The sequence below is a fragment of the Megalobrama amblycephala genome, linkage group LG2 (assembly GCF_018812025.1).
Source record: "Megalobrama amblycephala isolate DHTTF-2021 linkage group LG2, ASM1881202v1, whole genome shotgun sequence".
In the NCBI taxonomy this organism is placed as follows: Eukaryota; Metazoa; Chordata; class Actinopteri; order Cypriniformes; family Xenocyprididae; genus Megalobrama; species Megalobrama amblycephala.
The window spans coordinates 42,526,811-42,549,506 of record NC_063045.1 but is presented as its reverse complement, the minus strand read 5'-3'; the positions used below and the strand labels follow the sequence as shown (position 1 = coordinate 42,549,506).

Sequence of the window (22,696 nt, the reverse complement as noted above, 5' to 3'; positions counted from 1 at the left end):
TCATATGAGTAGGAAACCAACCCCACCACAGCCATACAGACACACGCCCACTCATCTGACTTCTCCAAGTGACTGATTTAGACTTGCATAGACAGGAAGTGAGACTGACAATGTACCTAAGGTCAGTCCGCAATTCTCAGCAATGCATCTCATAGTCATTCAAACAGTGTAAAAGCAAAGGGGAATCAAGGGAACCTAAAGAAAGCGAGAGGGAGGAGAGAAAAAAAAACAGATAAAGCCCAGCTGAAGAACCATGGAGGAGGACATCAGGAGAAAAGGGACGCTTTATTTTCATCAGCAACGCTTCGGCAAGGTGAGACTCTCAGTGTCCTTTTCAGAGCTGTAAAACAAGGTAAATTAAACTTTAAACGCTACAAAGACCTGCGTCCACTGATACTGGCATAGAGTACAATCACACAAAACTGACCCCATTAACCAATATATAAATATATTAAGAGCACAATTGTTTTCAACATTGATAATAATAATAAATGTTTCTTGAGCAGCAAATCATTAACTATATTAGAATGATTTTTGAAGGATCACTGAAGACTGGAGTAATGATACTAAAAATTCAGATTTACCTTCACATGAATAAATAGTATTTATTAAAATAGAACACAGTTATTGTAAATTGTAATAATATTCACAATTTTACTGTTTTACTGTATTTTTGATCAAATATATGCAGCTTTGGTCACCGAAGATACTTCTTTCAAAAACATTTTTTACTGACCCCAAACTTTTGAAAGGTATTAAAAGAGAGTGTATATTAATGACAAATATGAATGTGAATTACATTATGCAGGCTAAGTGCTTTTAGTGCCTGTACAACAACTGTAGCTCATCATAACTAACTAAAAGAGAGAGATTATTAAAATATTTTATAAACTGTAGTTCATCCTAATATCAAAATAAGTCAAACACTTTACATCTTTATAATTTTAAACCTTTACAGAAATGTTTTGCTTGAAAGTGTTTTGTGCCTTATTTCTTTAAAATAATGACATATTTGCTATGTAATGCAACAACATTTATGACCTTAGTGCAGTGTTTTTTAACTGGTGCGTCGCGACCCAAAAGTGGGTCGCAAGACCGTTTTGACTGGGTTGCGGAGTGTGTAGTGAAAGAAACAACAACCACAACAGAAAACGTTTAGAACTGTTCTAAAAGTTTTTTTTTTCTGATGCGAGACTTTTATTCTGAAAGACGTGCGTATCAGTTTTTGACTCTTCTGTCAGACGCAGTTTAAGTAAACTGCACCTGAGAAAAACGCGTTGCATGATTCTGTATCTTATGTCAGGTGAGATGTTGCCAGTCTATATGTTAGTGTCATTATTCTAACATTATTTTCGTAACTTGTTTCTAAATAAAAAGACTCTCACCTCAGATAAAGAAACTTTACAGTACTGTCTACGGTGGCCCAGTAGTGCACAACACAACGAAATTAAAAAAGCAAACATAAGTTCACAACACAACGGAAACAAGCCACAACACAACGAAATAAAGCCACAACACAACGGAATAAGCCACAACACAACGGAATTAAACCACAACACAACGGAATTAAACCACAACACAACGGAATTAAACCACAACACAACGGAATAAGCCACAACACAACGGAATCAAGCCACAACACAACGGAATCAAGCCACAACACAACGGAATTAAACCACAACACAACGGAATAAGCCACAACACAACGGAATCAAGCCACAACACAACGGAATCAAGCCACAACACAACGAAATAAAGCCACAACACAACGGAATTAAACCACAACACAACGGAATCAAGCCACAACACAACGGAAATGCTCCCGACCACTTGGGGGCTCTCAGAGCTAGGTAATATTACTATTCCTTGCCACTGTTCTATAAAGTCGACAGTTTTACAAAGATATCAATACCATGATTAGTTTTAAGTATGTAAGCATTGTATATCGACATGGTATATTAATTAAAAATCAACTACGTTCACAATAGCTTCATATTTATACTTGTGAATGATTTGACGCGATACCACGAATCATGATGAAGGGAACGTCTGCCAGTTCCACCAAGTGGTTAAAACGTATAATTTGTATTCATTAAAATTACTTTTAACATTTAAAAACAGACATGTTCAAATTCCAAAGGTTGTTAGTTCCTGTTGGTAATACTGACAAGCTTTGGAATTTGAATATGTCTGTTTTTAAATGTTAAAAGTAATTTTAATGAATACAAATTATACGTTTTAACCACTTAGTGGGATTGGCAGACGTTCCCTTCATCATGCGCCGTGGTAGCGCGTCAAATCATTCACAAGTATAGGCCTAAATATGAAGCTATTTTGCACGTAGGTGATATTGAATTAATATTTCATGTCGATATGCAGTGGTTACATACTGTTTAAACTAATCGTGGTATTGATATTACTGCCGACTCTATAGAACAGTGGCAAGGAAAACTAACTTTACCGAGCTCTGAGAGCCCCCTAGTGGTCGGGAGCATTTCCGTTGTGTTGTGGCTTGATTCCGTTGTGTTGTGGCTTTATTCCGTTGTGTTGTGGCTCGATTTCGTTGTGTTGTGGCTTTATTCCGTTGTGTTGTGGCTCCATTCTGTTGTGTTGTGTCTCGATTTCGTTGTGTTGTGAACTTATGTTTGCTTTTTTAATTTCGTTGTGTTGTGCACTACTGGGCCACCGTAACTGTCAGATGTGCTCATAGCTCGCGCTCTTCAGTTGCGTTCGCAAACGCGGAAATTAATTATAAAGAAATTAATTTGCTGTAAAGAAGAAATAATAAAGTTAAAAGAAGTTCTAGGTCTAACTAGTTGTGAAGTAGCCTAGTCCATTTAAACTCTTTGCCAATAATATTTTATTTAAAATAAAATATTTTTGTATGTGTAATATGTCAAAAAATGTAAAATAAATAAATAAATAAAATAAAAAAATAAAATAAAAATGAAGGTATCTTGTCTTGTCACATTTGGTTATGAATGACATCATTTAAATCATAGCACATTTTCAATTCAAAATGGAGAACTTCCATAAAAAAGCTAAGTAGTTTGCATCACTGTATGTTACTGTGTGTCGTATTGTAAAACAGTCATCAAATGTTAAATGTTTACCTACTTAACACATGCACTCTTTCACTGCAAAAACTAAAAGTGTTGTGTTGAAATCTGAAATTCACACTCTTCTTTTCAGTGAATAGTAACCGCGGCAGACCAGCCTAAAAATGTAACATTTTAAACTGTCTGCTATCCTAACAACAAAGAGAGCGGTGCGTAATGGAGAGCAGCATTAAGAAATATCAATTATTCTGGGGGACTTGTGCCCTCAATGCCTATGCTGGTTATGGCCCTGCCAAAAAGTCCCAGTAAATTATTGGATTTACCATGGTAACTGTAGTTTCTGTAACCTTAACCCAAAATACCACTTTATTTTCATTATGTGCTATTTTCTATGTTTTTGATGATGTGGCTCATACCAACTTACTAAAATAGTTTGGGAGTGGGACTGCTATTAAATAGCCTTACCCATATATTGTTTATCCATAAGTGATAGTGATATTCTTACAATTTATGTTTATATTAAGTAAAGTGTTTGTGTGTGTGTGAGTGAACCAGTTTTGATAAATAAATTTGCTTGGTTCAAATTTCAAAAAATTGGGTCATGGCTTAATGACCATGGCCAAACCAGATGAGAAGCACTGCTTTAGTGTATATGTAGGCTACATGTATTCAAATAGCACTAACCGAGCAAATAACAGACTATAATGTGTGTGTGTCCTCTTCAGCGTTGGAAGAAGGTGTGGTGTGTGGTGGCTGCCGAGGGCAGACGCAGCATCGCACGGTTGGAGGTGTACGAGCACAAACACTCCTCCATCAAACAGGGCTCCAACAAACGCAAACCCGACTACAAACAGGTGATCCGGCTGCGAGAATGCATCCGCATATCAGAGAACGAGATGGCTGACTGCCCCAAAGACTGCGCCGCCTTTCTTCTCGAGACCTCAGACAAACTATACGTGTTTGCTGCCATCCATTCAGAGGTGAAGGGCTGGATCAGGAGTCTGTGCGAGCAGGCGTTCCCTGTAGGTTGAATGGCATCAAATCACAGCACATAATGATGATGAGCGTTTTTCTAATTGCTCGTAACACATAATGGACACTTTCAGATACAGATGTCACACTTTAAATCCTCTTAATGCTTTTTAGAACATCGAGGCTGAACAAAGATTACAGAGAGAGAGTTGCTGCTATTCTGAACCTCTACACAGAGAAATGCAGGAAAACTCAATCTATGACACGGCAGAGAGCGGTAAGCCAGTTCATGTCTCATTAACAACCGACATAGAAGTAATAAATGACTATAAAATCACCCTCTTCTTTACAATTCATCTAACACCTTTAACCAGTGCTAGGTAGATAACTTACAAATTGTAGTCGGTTACTGATTACAAATTACATGACAAAAATTGTAGTTAGTAACGTAATCTAGATTACTCATTTTAGGTCATTTTGACTACTTTTTGATTACTTTTTAGATGACTTTTGACCTAACTTGTTTATCATTCATTGATTTGACAATCTATATTGAGAGAAAGAAAATGTATTCCATTCTTTGTTAATAACAACATGAAGTGCTTTTTTTTATTACATTATTTCAGGGTTTCCCAGACTAGGGTTGTGAGTTTAATGAAAAGCTATTAAGTAGTTAAATCATAAAAATTAAAATAAATTTTTAAATAAAAACAATCAAAATAAAACATTTAATAAAATAGATAAAAAACAACATTGTTTACCTGCATGTCATGTGATCATTAACCAACACCAGAGAATCGTGAACTTCATTTTATTATTACTTACTATAATTACATTTTAGGGCTTACTTCAAGTAAATATATTAGGTCAAAAAGGTTCAGCTGACAAATTATTATTTTTTTTTTAATGTAAATATGTATTTTTTTAATGTGTTTGTCAAAAGCTGATTAGCAGTGTTGGGGAAAGTTACTTTTCAAAGTAATGCATTACAATATTGCGTTACTCCCTAAGAAGTAACTGATCACATTACTTTTTATGAAAAGCAATGCATTACATTAATTTTGCGTTACTTTTTCTCACCTGCACTGGGCTTGTTTGTTTGTTTTTTAATAACTACAAAACAAGTTCTACTTTTGGCAAATGTTACAGCCCTTTCACACCAAAAGTGAAATAAATAAACCTCAGGCTGAAGGAAATGCATATTCACACCTGTACAGTAGAGAACACAGCTCAAACAAAACAGCTGTGCTGCCATTCAGAATTAAAGAAGAATAGGATACAGGAGAAGGAAGTTCAACACTCTTATTTCTAAATCTAATCTAAAGTCATTTTTGCTAATCATTATGGTTAAATCAGATCATTGAAGGACAGCTGCAAAGACATTGGTTAATAAAGTGAGATTAAATACATAAAGTATATTTGTTTAATTTAAAATATTTAATTATTACAGGTTTGCGTTAAAAAAACTGAGTTTGCATTTCACTGTATTTATTCATTTTGAGGATTACTGAATGTTTTCATGCAAGTGAGATGAGTAAATGCATGTTCACATTTAGTCTAGAACTAAAATAACCATCATGTTCACACAGCGCACAAAACCCCTCTGCTCTTAATTTCTCTCAACATGGAGACAGGAGAGCTGCTAGTCAATAAATGTGAAAAAGTAACTTGCGATATTTATTTGAAAAAGTAACTTAGATATTTTGTTGTAAATTGAAAAAGTAATGCGTTACTTTACTAGTTACTTGAAAAAAGCAATCTGATTATGTAACTCAAGTTATTTATAATGCGTTACCCCCAACACTGCTGATTAGATATGAAATGTTGCAATGTTGAGAAAATAATGACCCTAAGATAGTGCAAACCCAAGGGTAAACTTGCTCAGTTTAACCCTTTCATGCATTAAGAAATAACATATATGTTTAAAAGTTTTTTTTTTTACTTGGAACTTGGAATATTTACTTATTTATTTATGAAATGATGGGTGAGGGTGATTCATCATTGTTTTGGAGGTCCCCTACAACAGGTTTACATGCATACAAAAACACTTTCATTAAAATGCTCTGCAGCATTATCGCTTTTCTCACAGTGTCTGAAACGGTTCGATAAAGGATTCATTCTCTCTGAACCTCTCTTATCTAAGAGCCTACTTTACTCTGATTGGTCTGATGGACCTGGACCTGTCTGTTGTGATTGGTCTACCACGTACAATGTGTGTCAGAACCTAAGGTGTGCTCAGGCAATGTCGTAATTACAAGATTCCAACTTGTAAAATGTGTTCACGTCCTTATAGAACTCGTAATTACAGCTTGTAAATGGGCATTTTCTGAAAGCTCTGACTTGTACAACCTGACTGCTGCAGATTCATTTAGGCGTTGATAGTGTTGCCATGGAAAGGTATATTTATAAGTGAGAGAACGTGAACAGGTCCGAATAAAGCGGCATGTGTTTTCATCTCAAAATTACGGTAATTATGACATGGCATGCCATGAACACAGCACAAAATGCCCATTACCATATATGAATTTCAGTTCCGGAATCTTTCTCAGCACTTGATACACATTGATATGAATCATTGGCGCCGATTTATGTTTCTGCAAGTGGGTGCCCACACTACATTCACAAACCGCTGTATTACACACTACATGAATATAATATTCGAAAAAGCATAAATTATAATTTTTTTTTTGGGATGTTTTATGTATTGAGAATTATGAAAGTACATCTATTGCCCCCCCCCCGCCCCAGTTTTTTTCTTAAAACAAACAATATTAATTGTTTTATTACGCAATAATGAGTCTATTAGCTATTTCATAGAGCTAGATACTGCAGCTCACCCTAACACGTAATATTAGTGATGTTGGAGCAACAGAGAAGAGAGAGAGAATCTATTTTAGTTTGTCCTATTGCAAGGACGAACAGCCTCTTTTTCAAGCGAAACCTCAGGCCTGAGTCAAATTGCCCATTTGGGCCACAGGTGGCCAACCTTGATTCCATTAAAGGACAGGAAAGAGGGGACACTGTTTTCAGGTGTATGTATAGACTGCGCTCATTCAGAGGAGACGACAAATGAAATGAAGCAGAGGGATGCAAGCTGTCCTCAAATTCACCCAAGGCTACTTCTTATTGACTTCCTGCTTCTTCCTTTTCATCTTGTTCAAGATTTCTATTGGTCCCTGAGTATCATTGACAACAGGGCACTTCTTTTGTGGCGCTCACTAAGGCAAGCATCACTAGCATTATTACTAAGATTTTGGTGTATAACTTATCCCAGAAATAAATGAAAAGCAACTAGAGTTGTGATTTTCCCCTGGTGGACAGTAAAACAGCCCCAAAATACCATAGAGTTACTTTGAAAGAGGGTCATCTGGATTGGTGAACAAGTAGCTAGCAAAACATCAACAACAACCTAGCAATTCTAGTGGTCTAAACCACTAACAAGTGCTAGCACTGGACAACCTGTGACTTTTGCACTGGCATTGTGTGTGTGTTACAAATAAAACCATTAGCTTTAAATTATGTTGTTCAAATGGGCATTGAATGTCACTACCTGACATAATTTCTGACTTATTTTTGGGTCAGAAGAGCAGTTGGTGCAAAATAGCTCTATCTTCCGTTTTATCACTTCAAGTAAAAGATCTCAGACTGTCATGAGGGCTCTGTCTAGGTTTCGTTGCGAAAGTTTCTAGAGCAGCACATGTAGACAGAATGACATAAAGGAGAGGAGAGAGAGCGAGGAAATGGGGAAGAGAGGTGGATGAAACTTGTTTGACTGTACTTCATGAACTTCAAGATGTTTCTATTTTCATCTAAGGGGGGAGGGGGGGAGTGACACATCACTTCTTCATTTTCCTGTACGCCATGCCATTATACAAAATGGTTCTTTAAGTATTGACTTCTCCCTTGACAAATAAGAAGAGGGAAAAATATGTATATATATATATATATATATATATATATATATATATATATATATATATATATATCCTCAGTTGCATACTACACATTTAGGCCTGTATATCATATTAAATATTTATTCATGTATTATTTACATACTTTACACTGTGTTTGCCAGAAATAATAAGAGTATTATACTAGTACGCTATTTTGAACATATAGGGCCCTATAATACACCCGGCGCAATGCGACGCAAGGCGCAGCGCAAGTGTGTTTGCTAGTTTGCGTCCGGCGCCGTTCGCGTTTTCCCGTTCAGCGCCACGTCCTTAAATTAGTAAATGCATTTGCGCCAGTTAGTGCGCCCATGGGCGTGCTGGTTTAAAAAAGAGGTGTGTTCAGGCGCATTGCCGGTGTTACAATACAAAAATACAATAATGCTGCGTTCACGTCACATAGTATTTACCGGAATCTTGAGATAACAACACGTGACGTTATATTCGGAGCTGTTCACGTCCTTTTGGTCCTTGAACTGGGAATTAAGCGTTTCCATGGCACCACTATCAACGCCTAAATGAATCTACAGCGTCAGGTGGTACAGCAGCCACGTGGTACATCAGGGAGCTTTCAGAAAACTCCCAGCTTACAAGCTGTAATTACGAGCTCTACGAGGACGTGAACGCTTTTTACAAGCAAGAATCTCGTAACTACAGGAATTACGAGGCCGCGTGAACGCACCTTTATATATTCGGTTCCTGAAATATTCTGTTCCACTGGGTGGCGCTTACGCGAATATTCATGATATCCTCATTTTGTGGGCGTGTCCTTGAGAGTACGTGAAAGCAAATGGAACTGAAAATATTAGTAGACGCTTCTCAAATCGCATCGGTTTAATGGATTATTTCGAAAAGGTAATAAAATATTCAATGTTAAGCAACAGTTCACATGTTCAAAGTAATACATAGTTTGTATAATATGATAAATCGTCTGAGCTATTTTGCCTGATTGAGTGCAGGCATTCTGATAAACAGAAGGATACAGCAGAGCAAACATGAGCGAATAACCTTGTTTTACACTGATGTGTTTTCTGTTTAGTGTTTTTATTTGTCAGGCTTTAAAAAGTTTTTGAATAGTTTGATTAGTTTGCTTCCTTCGTTGTCATTCTGTGACTAACTACTGCATAGTGTTGACAACTTGAAATAAACCTCTACAAATGTATCTGTGTCCTAATAAATTAAGCTATAGACTGGTGTGAATATTCTGTCATCCTTAATTTCTTGATTATTTTGATATTTTCAGTGTTTATCACCACAGTAAGGCTACCCTTATCAACTCTAAACTACAAATATTTCATGTTTTCTCATATTTTACTGGATATCATGACAAATTTTCATTAAAGTCAAACAAGTAAATGCACACGATGTTATTTGTCACATATTTTTGTTGCAAAGCAACAACAAAAATTTTCAAACATTTTGAGTTATTCACAAGCAAATTTCTTTTTTTCCCCAGCAAATTTCTTAAAAAAATATATTTGTACAAACAAAAATATTCAACAACTGAGACATAAACTGAACAAATTTCACAGACATTTGATGGACAGAGTATTTGATAGTCTGAAGTGGCACCAGCTGCTTTAGTGCATCTCATCCTCAGCACCAGATTTGCAGCTCTTGCTGTGAGATGTTACTCCACTCTTCCATCAAGGCATTTCACATTCTCAAACATGTCTGGGGGGACTTATGGTTACATGTGGTTTGGCACTGAAAGGATAATCAGCTGTCTTTCTGTCTCCCTTTAGCACTGTCTCAGGCATCTTACACTGACCTTGCAGTTTATTGCTCTGTTCACATCTGCAGTCCTCTTATCTCCTGCAGCAGGACTAAGGCACATTCACAGGTGATCAGGGACCCTGGTCATCTTTATTCTGGTGTTTTTCAGAGTCAGTAAAAAGGTCTCTTTAGTGTCCTAAGTTGTAACTGATGACCTATACTGTAGGTGCATGTGCAGTAATTGAAAAAAACATGACAAACATTGTTAAAGCCCTTTCTAAAGATCTGTAAAGCTTATTTGGAATGCACAAAATAATCTTTAAAATGAAAATTGACTTTTCTTTTTTGGTGTTTTTTTTTTTTTAAACAAATCATATAAATACTAATTACATTAAATGTTATAAGTACAGAAGTAAATACTCTATGAATGTAACTCAAATTGAAAAGACATTTAAAACAATATGTGAAAAGAAGAAATGCTAAAGATTCTGAGGTAAATATTAAAACAGGGCCTTGGCACTCGGGAACAGCCTTCATTATGTCTGGATCACACACTGCCAGAAATATCCAAGACTTCAGCTCTCACATCCAATCTGAAACAGACAGTGACTTTACAAGATGATGAGTATAATGTGGAAACATCACAAAAGCAAAACAAAACCATATGACGTTGGTGATAATAACAAGTATAACGTCATCTTGTAAAGTAGCTGCTTATTTTTTTCTGCTTATTTGTGCTGTATTACCTCACAGAAATAAATGATATTATTATTATCAGAATTATTTTATTTGACTGCTTTTTAAATAGTTTTAAATCAGGTAGGCCTACATAAGGTTGTTTGAGTAGCCTATGTGTTATGTTTGACACATTTCAGGGTTTTGTGCTGCAATATCCTGCCTTGTCAAACTTTAAATATAATAAAACTAAACTATAATTTCCTATCATAATTATAATATTTTGAACAAAAATAACATTATTTAAGTAATTAGCTGCTGGCATGAAGACTGTCATCAAAACAAAGTTCCAAAGGTATATTCCAAAGGAATATTTTATTACCTTTTCGAAATAATCCATTAAACCGATGCGATTTGAGGAGTGTGTACTAATATTTTCAGTTCCATTCGCTTGCGCGTTCTCTCAAGGACACGCCCACAAAATGAGAATATCATGAATATTCGCGTAAGCGCCACCCAGTGGAACAGAATATTTCAGGAACCGAATATATTGTAACACCGGCGCATTGCTATTTTAAGGAGCTGAAAATAGACTGCGCCATAGACCAACTCAAACCTGGTCTGAAGTCTAAAGTCAATGGCGCAATATTTTTTTGTTAGAGCGTGTTGGTAGAAACTGCGCCTCTGGGCGCGTCCACAGTGCGCGTTGACTTTGCTTATTACACACAGGGATGCCCATCACACAAACATGCCAAATATTAAAAACAAAAGGATTACAGTGTAAAAGAATATTATTGTGTACATAAATATAAAAATGTAATGGTGAATAGTCATTGCGTGTATTAGAATTAGGCTACCTATTTTCAATTCAGCCTATTACTACTTATAATGATGAACGAAATTGGCTAATTAATTGAACAATCGTGCCAATACACACACATATATATTAACTGACTCATCGCGTGTACGCCATGTAAATAGCAATCCGCCATGGCGCGAGCGCATCTCGCTCTTAAAGGGAATGGGAGATGACTCTCTGATTGGTTTATTGAACGTTACGCCCATTACTCATTAAGAGAATAGGGACAACCCATTTCAAAAATGCGCCCCGGCGCACGGACCGTTTTTCCGTCGTTAAAATAGCAAAAGTGGATTTGGACACGCCCTGAGTGCACCTGCTCCGTGCGCTTTACACTTTGCATTTAGATCGTTAAAATAGGGCCCATAGTCTCAATTTCCAGTGTCCTTGGTTGAGGACTGAGCAAATAGCTTTTAATTATGAGCAAATTGCTAGACTTGGCAGAACATGAAGTGATTATGTTCATCATCCTTCTCTTAACTGTCTCTTAATGTCTCTTATATTTCATTTTCTCCGATGTACATTTTACAAAATGGCTATTATTCATATAAACTGTACAAATTAAGACATCTTTGTATGGAAAAGATCTCAATCTAGTTGACCTGAAATGCTTCACCATCTAGCTGCCAGTCTCTGAAACTCAAAGTGATGGTAAGTTTAAAGATGCTAGAGGTCAAATTCGCTGCAGTTTAAGAATAATTGGATTGCAACCACCCCCTGATTGGATGAGCAGAACTGTTTCAAGTCAGTAGATTGTGGGTGGTGCATGATGTTTTGTATAGAAGTTCGACATCACAGAAAAAAAATAACAACCTGGGAGCAGGTGGAAACTAAACATGTTCAATAGCTCCATGAGGGAGTGACATTCACATAATCAGAGAAGCAAACAGACAGGCATCCATCTTCGTGTTTACATTAAAAGACATCACTGTTTTATTATTATTTGTTTGACCAGTCTTTGAATGTTTCCAAGTGTTTATGTCACTGGTTTTGAAGTCGCATGAGCAAAGCAACATATTATTAATTTATATATATAAATATACTATAAAAATATCTATCTATCTATCTATCTATCTATCTACACTGTTCAAACTACTGTTCAAAATAAAAATAAATTCATATTTTAATACTTTTATTCTGTTACTATATATATATATATATATACACACACATAGTCAAACCAAAAATGATTCAGACACTAGATATAATTTTTGATATATTTTTAGTGGGTGCAGGACACTATAGATCATTTATGTAAGTGAGGATAGCAAAATAAAGTAAAATTCTTCATACAGTGTACTATCAGTAAAACTGATAAAAATTTGGGACCAAAAATTATTCAGACATTTTGACCTGACCATGTTTTACTTAAGTGTTATCTGACATAATTAAGATAGATAGCAGATAGATTTCTAAAGACAAGCAGTGTGTTTTGGGTCAGCAAACCTAGTATTGTACTTCCTTTTGTATATGTTTAGCTGACAGATGCAACACCCATGGGCCAGATAGGAAGGAAGTGGTATGTTTTTCACTGATCTATTGCTTTTTTGAATCAAGATAATATAAGCAGTTCGCAGATCGCATTTATCGTGTCTTTCCTTCCCGAGAAGCCCCCGACTCATCTACTGAATCCGCTGCTGCAGTCAGATTGAGGTGAACTTCACAATGACATTGTGGTGGTCTCTAATAATACCGTCTGTGCTGCTGTGGTTTGACTGTGCTTTGATACCACTGTGGGTTTAAAGCGTAGAACACGAACAGACTACCAACCAATTAGTGGCAAAAATGTTTTTGATCATGCATTGTTTGTGATGTTTGAAATTAGCAAACACATGACACTTAAGGCATGTAAAAATAAATATATACATATGCACAATTATGCTACCATAACAAAATTTATGACTAATTAATGTATTGTCTCTTCTGATCTCCGTAATATGCTGATGAACTGGGGTCATTAAGACTCTTTTTAATCAGTGACCCAACAATCAGAGGCTGATTAACACTTGGCAGATCTCATCAGACACCCTTGAAATCAAGATGGGCACCGGGAGTCAATTTACCATAAATGAACACATAAAAGTAATTGTCAAGTCCTGCTTTGCACCAAAGCACAAATCAAATCAGGAAAACATGATAAAAACTAAATGTTTGCATGATCCCCCCTCCCAAAAAAAAAAAAAAAAAAAAAAAATTGACAACTTAGACACATAAACAAAACTCTTTGACAACAGCTCTATTAAAATCAAGGGCGTTGAAGTGAATGATGGTGGCGTACAATAAAGAGACAATAGCTCTATTTCAGAATCTAGTGTGCTGCGTTGCTGCCTACATAGACACTTAAATGTAATGGAACCTCAAAAGTGACAGATTCTAAATGTCACATTATACAAATTGTGCTTATCACCCAAATTAGTTCACAATTGATTTTAATTGGTTAGCAAGTTGCAAATGTTGAGCAAAATAGTTAGTTTTAATTAGACTTAACTATTTTACTGAATTAAGTATATTGATAATCAACATTTATCTCAGTTTGTCCTCCATTTTGGATGGATTTTGTCAGTAAAAAAAGGCATTATGGGATTGCCTTCTCTACAAAGGATATATGCAATGCTGAATTTGGCCAAAATTAGGTGTTTTATATTTTTTTTTTGTGTGTGTGCGTGTGTGTCAGGAATGCAGCTGAGATGTCTTTAAATGTTGTCTATGTAGTCAGCTCACTAGGTTTTCAAACAGAGCCAATGGTCGGATTTCGTTTTCTATAATTGGTGCATGCAAGTCTTCATGAAAAGTTTGTATTTACGAGTTGGTATTTACAATCAGGTGCGTTCAGATCACTTTGGTTGGTTCAGATCACTTTTGGTTTGGTTTGGTTCAAATATGGCAAAGTACCTTTTCTACAAAAAAAAAAAAAAAAAAAAAAAAAAAATACAGATAATTTGTATACATTTTTATGTTTTGGTATGTATTTGCTTATGCCACACTGACTGTCATGTTTAGGGGGTGAATTTTCAAACTTTAAAAAAAAATAATACTTACATTACATGCAATACGTAAAAAGTACATTTCCATATAAATTCATACAAAATCGCTGTTCCCTTTCAGTCGGTCACGTTCGACGTACATCAGAAGTGAACCGACGAATTGCCGATATCCCAATTCATCGGTTCACTTCTGACGTACGTCTCCGTTCCCTCCTTCAGGGAACGAGGGTTACATACGTAACCAAGACGTTTTCTCATGAGAACAGGTTTAAGACGCTGCCCAGCTAATAGGGAACGTTCTCAGAACTTTGGCTAACGTTATGCCAAGGCTCTCTCAATGTTATGAACAAACATTCTTCCAGTAACATTAATAGAATTTTTGTTCAAAGTTATCAGGTCTTTAATAATGTTCTCAAAACGTTAGCACAAAACGTTATTTATACATTGTTCTGGAACTTTTTTGTTTCAGTTCGTCTAACGTTTTATTAAAGAAGTTACTTGTTTCAGAATGATCAGAGGACATTCAAAAGTAACGTTCCCATAATGTTTGCAAAATTATAAAATCGAATGTTCCCTTAACATTCGTATAACCAAGAAAAATAAAAAAAAGTTTTGAACATTCAGAGAACATTCAGAAAACGTTGTAATAACTTAATGGGTACATGTTCTTAGAACATATTTTTGTTAGCTGGATTTGTAAACCGAATTGCTATTCTATTGTATTTTGCAAATGCAGCTTAGCTAGTTTTACTGTAAATTAAAAAAAAACAAACAAACAAATAATTTCATACATTTCAACAACTACAGATGCATCCACTGACACGCCCCCAACTCGGAAACTCAACCTTGTGGTGGTGTTCATGTGTGTTCAACCATAGACTGTAAAAAAAGTGTTCAACTCATAAATACAATCTTTCCAACATTACTCGAACGCACCACATGCATGTGTATGTATTTTTGACGTTATTGTGGTTTGGCAATAAGTTCCTGCTTTTTTTTTTCTTCTAAATTTATGATGTTTAGTTTTAAGTAACTCAAATCATACATGTGATTCAATAACATTACAACAGGAGTAAAAACAAAATATATGCATACACCTGAATGATTGTTAATCCAGCGGAAGTACATTGTTTGCACAGATAAGAGTACTTATGCACAATTATTAGTGAATAACATCTGCTGTTGTATCTACACTTTTTACTGTGTTAAGCTGGGTGCACACTGTGCGATTTATAATAGTGCTTTATGATTGTTTGTTGTCAGACTGTACGAACATGATCCTCATGTCACACTGTGATCTCAGCTGTCCTATATGTCAGACTGTACGACAGTCAAGACGCGTTAAAAACGGACGCGTGCTTGAAAACTTGTCTGGAGTTTTACATCATCAACCCACACACATTCGGTGACAGTGAGCTGCATTACACACGGGACTGAAATGGTCATCAATTAGACATTTTGACGTTTGTTGTAGGAGAAGTCACACTGCAGGACTGTGTGCCAAATCTTCTGACACTGCCAGAATTTCGTCGGAGGTAAAATTTGATCGCACCAGTCATTAATCAGCTGTCGGTGAACGTCAAACTAGCGATCAAAGACTACAGATTTTAGGAATCTTTTAGGATTCTCAAAATTTGTCTCAGACGACCAAACCGTGGCCAAAATCGCACAGTGTGCACCCGCCTTTAGTGTTACTAATCAATCTAATGAAGAAGACATGCAAAGGACAAAATAAAATGATTCTATTTCATTGTCCAGTTAAATCTGAAGCTTAAAATCTGACACTACAGCATGTGTTCGGTGAGTCATCCAACAGAGTCGTGCTTGATGCGTGTGTCACCTGTATCTCCAGATAGCATGAGAACTGTGCACGGCTGCATGTAACAGTCTCCCTCAGCAGCACTGCAAATGAGAGCGAGCAGGAAAAACAAGTAAATTTGACATTCACGGTCATGGGTGAGGCCTCACAGGGCAACAAGCCAACAGTCTGAGAGCTTGTTTCATCCTGGAAGATGTAGAGCGAGGAGGAAGAGGCTCAGAAAATGACAGCTGTGAACATCAACTGAAGGAACAAAGGCTGAACTTAGACGGGGCTGACTTCTTCCTGCTCCTGTGGACATCCAATTTTGAATTTCAAAGCTATCTCCAGAGGAAAAGCAATAGGTTGTGTTCCCTGCTGACTTCGGGTGCAAGTCTACGTTTCACTGACTTGTAATTCAGCTATATTGTCCTTGCACCCATACGAAAAGTTCAAAGGTGAAACTGTGGACATGAATGCAAATATTTAATTGAACATCTAAAGTAATTTACTTACCCTTTATGATGTTCCAAACTCTTATGACTTTCTTTCTTCTGTTGAACACAAAAGGAGAATTTTAGCAGAATGCTCACAAAGCTCTTTTTTCATGCAATAAATTAGTTGGTGATTTATACTGTAAGATTCAAAAATAACATAAATCATCACTGAATTATAATAAAATCAACACAAAAGTATCATAAAAGTAGTACAAGTAGGACATATGTCGTGCATTTGTCACAATTAACGACATGACGCAAAAATCAAAGGCTTTTTGGCTGTTTGGCATAAATGACGTCAAACTGCATCTAAACATATATATATATATATATATTAAATGAAAACAAGTTTAGGTGAGAATTGAGAGCTTTGGAAGGGTGAACAACGACTAATATTTTGTACTGTTCCTCATTTCATGGTGTTTTTAGGGGCTGTTCACACTGCACAAGACAAGATATTTACGTTTTTTTTTCTGATTTCATTTTGTGCTAACATTTACAAGTTTCTTTTGTCTTGCAGTTCGAGATTTTCTGGTTATAGCAGTGAGCACAGAGGCTGCCATTCGGTGCAATCTGTATGGGGACTATATCCTTACTCCCCTGCCAGACCGCTTAATCCTGAAGGACATTAAAACTAAGAAAGAGCTTTTCAAATGGCCATACTGTTACGTAAGGAAGTTTGGACAAGACACGGTAAGCTGGGGTTACTTTAAAGTTGTGGTCAATGACATAGTGCTGTGCTATCTATTAATTTATGGGGAAAAAAACAACTATATTACTATTATAAAACAACTATTTAAATATTAAGGGGTGTAACGTACACAAAAAAATATGATTCGGAACATATACCTTGGTTTTGAAGTCACGGCTTGATATGTTTTCGGTACCGCAGGGGAAAAAAACAAACAAACAGGATAATCCTGTATGTGAAAATGTAAATACTTGAATGAATTTGTAACATTTACAAGTATACAACTGTAAGATGTCAGTTGCGTGCTGAGGAAAATGCTTCTTAAATACATTAAACAACTGGCAAGTCATGTAGGTTTAAAGCACTTGATATAAAGCACGTCTCATGTTTAAGACAACTTGGATCACACACTTATCTAGTAGCAGCTCACTGAGCAAACTCCATTTTGGGACCATATATGGTCCCAAAATATACATTCAATTGATCAAATTAAATTGCTACTTAAGCTACTTAAATACTCTAATTGAAATAAGGCTTAATACTGGCTTAGGCTAAGCTGTCAAAAGTGACAGTTCTCAAATATGGTTGTAGTAGTAATGCGCACAATGAAAGGAGTAAAAAAACAAAAATAGTCTTTATTAAATCTGCAAAGAAAAACTCAGTAGACCGTAGGAGTAAACGTAAACACAATCACTTTTAACATAGACAATACCTGACAAAGACACTAAGGAAACATAGGGCTTAAATACATGAGGAGAGTAATCAACATGAACAGAAACAGGTGTTTAGAACTAATTAACAAATAAGGAAACTAACTAGGGAACACAGGCAAAACAGAACAGGGAAAACAGAACCAAAACATAATGAAACTAACGCCAGTAAAGATATGCATACAGTATTACACAAGATTTCCATTACAAATAAGTGCTGTCCTTTCAAACTTTCTATTCATCGAAGAATCCTTAAAAAAGTATAACAGTTCTCACAGAAATATCAGCACAACTGTTTTTAACATCAATAATAATAGAAATATTTATTGAGCAGCAAATCCAAATGATTTCTGAAGGATCATGTGACACTGAAGTGATGGCTACTGAAAATTCAACGTTGTCATCACAGGAATAAATTAGTAGAAAGTAGAAAACAGTTATTTTAAATTATAATAATATTTCACAATATTACTGTTTTATATGTATATATGTAATATTTTAACAAAACTGTTTCACAAGTGGTGCAGTCAACATGCAGAAAAAAACCTTAAAACAGGAAATGGCACCATGTCATATCACCAGTGTAATGATATATAAATAAATTTGTGATATTTAAAATATCTACACACTTTTGTGCACACATATTCAAGGTAAAAGGAAAAAGATTTTACTTGGTTATACCACATGATATTTTTAATTAAATTACAGTTTCTTGAAAATGGTTTAAACATTTTTTTTTTTAAACTATGAAACCAACATGAATACAAATTGTAATGTTTCCTTTCCTTTATCTTGTCATTGATCCTTTGATTTAAATGCCATTTTTCTTCACTTTTTAATTTCAAAAGAGCGTTAGTGTTGTCATTGTGCAGGTGTGAGATTTTTTTTTATAACAATTTCCTCATTTAAACATATTGAATTTAATTTGCATGCCTTTTCTCATGGGAAATAAACAGCCTTTCTTTATTAACGCCTGAGCGATTATAGATAAACATCTCTGGTCTGAAAGCAGATGTCATAACTTTCCCTTCTCTTTTCTTTCCCTCAGCTGTCTTTTTCCTTTGAGGCTGGTCGTAGATGTGAGTCTGGCGAGGGGAATTTCGAGTTTGCAACCCATCAGGGTGAAAGACTGTTCAATGTTGTCAGTGCAGCCATCCAGAATCTACCCAGACCCTCTGCAGCAAAGTCGAACAGCCTTGACCATGCAGAACAAAGTAGAGTTCAAGAAACCGTGGCCACGGATGAAACGTACGACGATGCCATAGTGAGTCAAGCGTCTGACTTTTTACCTGAGGCCAAGATACAGAGAGCACTTCAGAAACCATCAAAAATGCTCAACCCTGCTTGGAGGAGCTTTTCTTTGAATGCAATAGAGCCACAAAGCGAAAGTCAAGTGATGAGCATTGATGCCGACTTTGAGAATAAGGAAGCAGTCTACGCTACAGTGTCAAAAGCTCAGCCAAAAGCCACTTCCCCTACAGACCCTAAAATGCACTGGCAAAACCTAAAAAAAGCTCTCCAGCAGTCTTCATTTCTCCGAGACTCTTTCGAGACCAACGCTGACATTTCGCAGTTGTCTGATTTCGCAATTTCCCGGGAAGAGGATGCACTTGAGGAGACGATGACCGCAGAAGATTTGACTGACTTGTTGGGTGATTCCATCCAGCAATTAGCAATTAATGACGCATTACAGAACATCAGTGCAGAACCAATTTATGCAGATCCACAGGAAGTCCAAGCCAGAGCTGAGTGGGTTGTCAGTCCTGAGTATGGTGAACCAGAGGAGGTCATCGAGGCTAATCAAAGAGCTCATGATGGGGCAGACCACCTAGCCGAGCATGACTTCTTCTACAGCCCACACGCCATGGCTGCCCCCTCCAACCCCATGCAAAGTCCAGATGAAATGTATTCAACTTATGACAATTTGAGTTTGAAGGGGAGGCAAATGTAACATGGCATTTCTCAGTAAAAACCAAGGGAGGTAATTAATAGGAATTGTGGCTGTTGAATATATACTATATGGACAAAGGTTTTTCTTAATTATCGAATTCAGGTGTTTCAATCAGACCCAATGCCACAGGTGTATAAAATCAAGCACCTAGCCATGCAGTCTGCATTTACAAATATTTGTGGAAAAAAATGGATCGTTCTGAATTAGAGCTCACATGGTAATGTGGTAGGATGCAACCTATGCAATAAGTCAGTTCATGGAATTTTATCTCTGCTAGATATTCCGCGGTCAATATTATTGAAAAGTGGAAGCATTTAGGAACAGCAGCAACTAACGGAGCGGAGACCACATAAATTCACAGAACGGATTCACCGAGTGCTGAGGTGCATAAAAGTCACCAACGTTTCGCTGATTCCATAGCTGAAGAGTTCCAAACTGCCACTGGCATTAACTCTTTCCCCAGCATTGATGGAATTTTCTGTCATTTATGAGACAATGCTGCCTCGCCATTGACGGAATTTTCCGGCAATCTATGTTTTCACTATTATATGGTAGGGGGCACTGTTACGCATCTTCTGAAACTTCTTCTGATAACATGTTAAGATATTCATACAACAAAATATTCTGAGGGCCATGTCTCACATTACATGTTTTGTGAAAATGATCAAAAATGCAGGCGGTGACTGGCAACTTTAAAAAAAAAAAAAAAAAATGCTGGAGGGGAAAGAGTTAATATCAGCACAATAACTGTGAGCTTTATGGAATGGGTTTCCACGGCTGAGCAGCTGCATGCAAGCTTCACATCACCTGGTACAATGGCAAGTGTCAGATGGCGTGGTGTAAAGCACGCTGCCACTGGACTCTGGCAGTGTCCCAACTGTGGTGGAGGAGGCATACTGGTATGGGGCTGTTTTTCAGGGTTTGGGCTAGGTCCCTTATTTCTAGTGAAGAGAAATCTTAATGCATCAGCACACATTTTGGACAATGCTATGCTTCTAACTTTGTGGGAACAGTTTGGGGAAGGCTCTATTCCAGCATGACTGTGCACAAAGCAAGGTCCATAAAGAAACGGCTGGATGAGTTTGGTGTTGAAGATTTGACCCGCACAGAGCCCTGACCTCAACCCCATAGAACACCTTTGGGATGAGCTGGAACAGAGATTGCAAGCCAGGCCTTCTCGACCCACATCAGTGCCTGACCTCACAAATGCTCTAAAAAATTCCCACAGAAACACTCCAAAAACTTGTGGAAAGCCTTCACAGAAGAGTGAAAGCTGTTATAGCTGCAAAGGGGGATCAATTCCATACTGTATGTATTTAGAATGCAATGTCATTACATTGTCAGTCCATGTTGGTATAATGGTCAGGTGTCCCAATACTTTTGTCCATATAGTGTATATTAGAGGTGTAATGGTACACGTATTCATACAGAAAATGTTCTCTACGGGTCTTTTGGTTCGGTATGCATGTGTACCAAATGAATACTGCATTGTTTAAACCACTGCATGTGCAGAACTTCTTTGTGTGCTGAATGTAGTTTCCCAAGGATGGGATAATATTATTTATATCAATATACTTTAATGTGATTGATTTATCCGTGCGCATTATTATTATTTTTTTTTTTTCAAAATTCACGTGCATTCGTAATCTTTAATCAAAAACGTTAACCTCCCCTCCCCCTCGAACTTTCTTTATGACGCACGTCTTGACGGAGGGGACTAATATCCTCCACAACTGACTGCAAACTGGCATTCAGACCTGCCTCCATTTAGTTAGCAACGTCCAAATTGGTACGATCCAGTCAATTCCCGAGGACAAAATCAAGTCCTGCCTTACATTTTTTTCTCATTCAAGAAGATGTTTCACTTGGATATCACATAGGGACATATGTATTTATATGTATATATACACAATATAGTTTCTTCATTACTATTTCTAACTAATAACTAATTTCTAACTTTAAAACTAGTGATTTTTAGGCATTGTACAATGTAGCAAAGTTAGTTTACATTCTTAATGAAAATTATAAAGTTTTACTGAGAAAATATATCTTTTTTTACACTGTGTCTTTGGCTAAGAGTCTGGATGGAGGTCCTTATTGGGTCTGTAGTTGAAAACCCTTGGTTTAGTGAATTTGCCATGCTCTTTACTTGGTGAAAAACAACAAAACCTCTCTTGCCACTTCATGTATCATGTTTTTCCACTTAATACCCTCTTCCAGGAAATCTTTGATTGCTAGCTGGTGAAATGTTCATGAAATCTGCTTGACTGTAATGGAACAGTAATAATTACAGTTGGTGGTACATGCATTGGCTGCGGTCTGGATTGGAGGAGTTCTGTCTCTTGCAGACTGATTTAATTAACTGTGCGAAGGGACCTGCGGCTTGAAACTGATTGGGATCCCGACCTGCCTGAGTATGAAGATGTCACAGCGCCTCATTCATCTCGTGCTGTCTGTCACTGTCTCTGCTGAGATGGACGCCTGCTGTAACCGATCGACGTGTAGTGTGCAGTTTGGGGAGTCTTAATTTAATTAATTTCATTCTCTACTAAAAAAGTGTGTGTTCATTTAATCATTGGGTGGTTAATAAAAGCATTTGTAAAAAGTAAAACTAGTAATCTTCCATTAATAACATACTGGAATTAAAATTAGAGCTCATGTCATTACACACCACTTTTTGCCATTTATGTTAATCTATCTATCTATCTATCTATCTATCTATCTATCTATCTATCTATCTATCTATCTATCTATCTATCTATCTATCTATCTATCTATCTATCTATCTATCTATCCATCCATGAACGTGAACAAAAAGATTTTGCATTTTCACA

General features: G+C 36.5%; 1 protein-coding gene across 2 annotated transcripts; it reads left to right on the top strand.

Moving 5' to 3' along the window:
• Positions 1-63: 63 nt before the first annotated feature.
• LOC125259129 (docking protein 2) lies at positions 64-22,473 on the top strand. Of its 2 annotated transcripts, none has more exons than XM_048176531.1 (5): positions 64-313; positions 3,785-4,081; positions 4,206-4,308; positions 17,031-17,203; positions 18,960-22,473. In XM_048176531.1, the coding sequence occupies exons 1-5, from the start codon at positions 254-256 to the stop codon at positions 19,860-19,862; spliced, it is 1,536 nt and encodes a 511-aa protein (XP_048032488.1). In that variant the 5' UTR covers positions 64-253; the 3' UTR covers positions 19,863-22,473. The 2 variants fall into 2 exon arrangements, with proteins under 2 accessions (XP_048032488.1, XP_048032497.1); XM_048176540.1 differs by lacking the exon at positions 64-313 and adding an exon at positions 831-1,303.
• Positions 22,474-22,696: the final 223 nt, after the last annotated feature.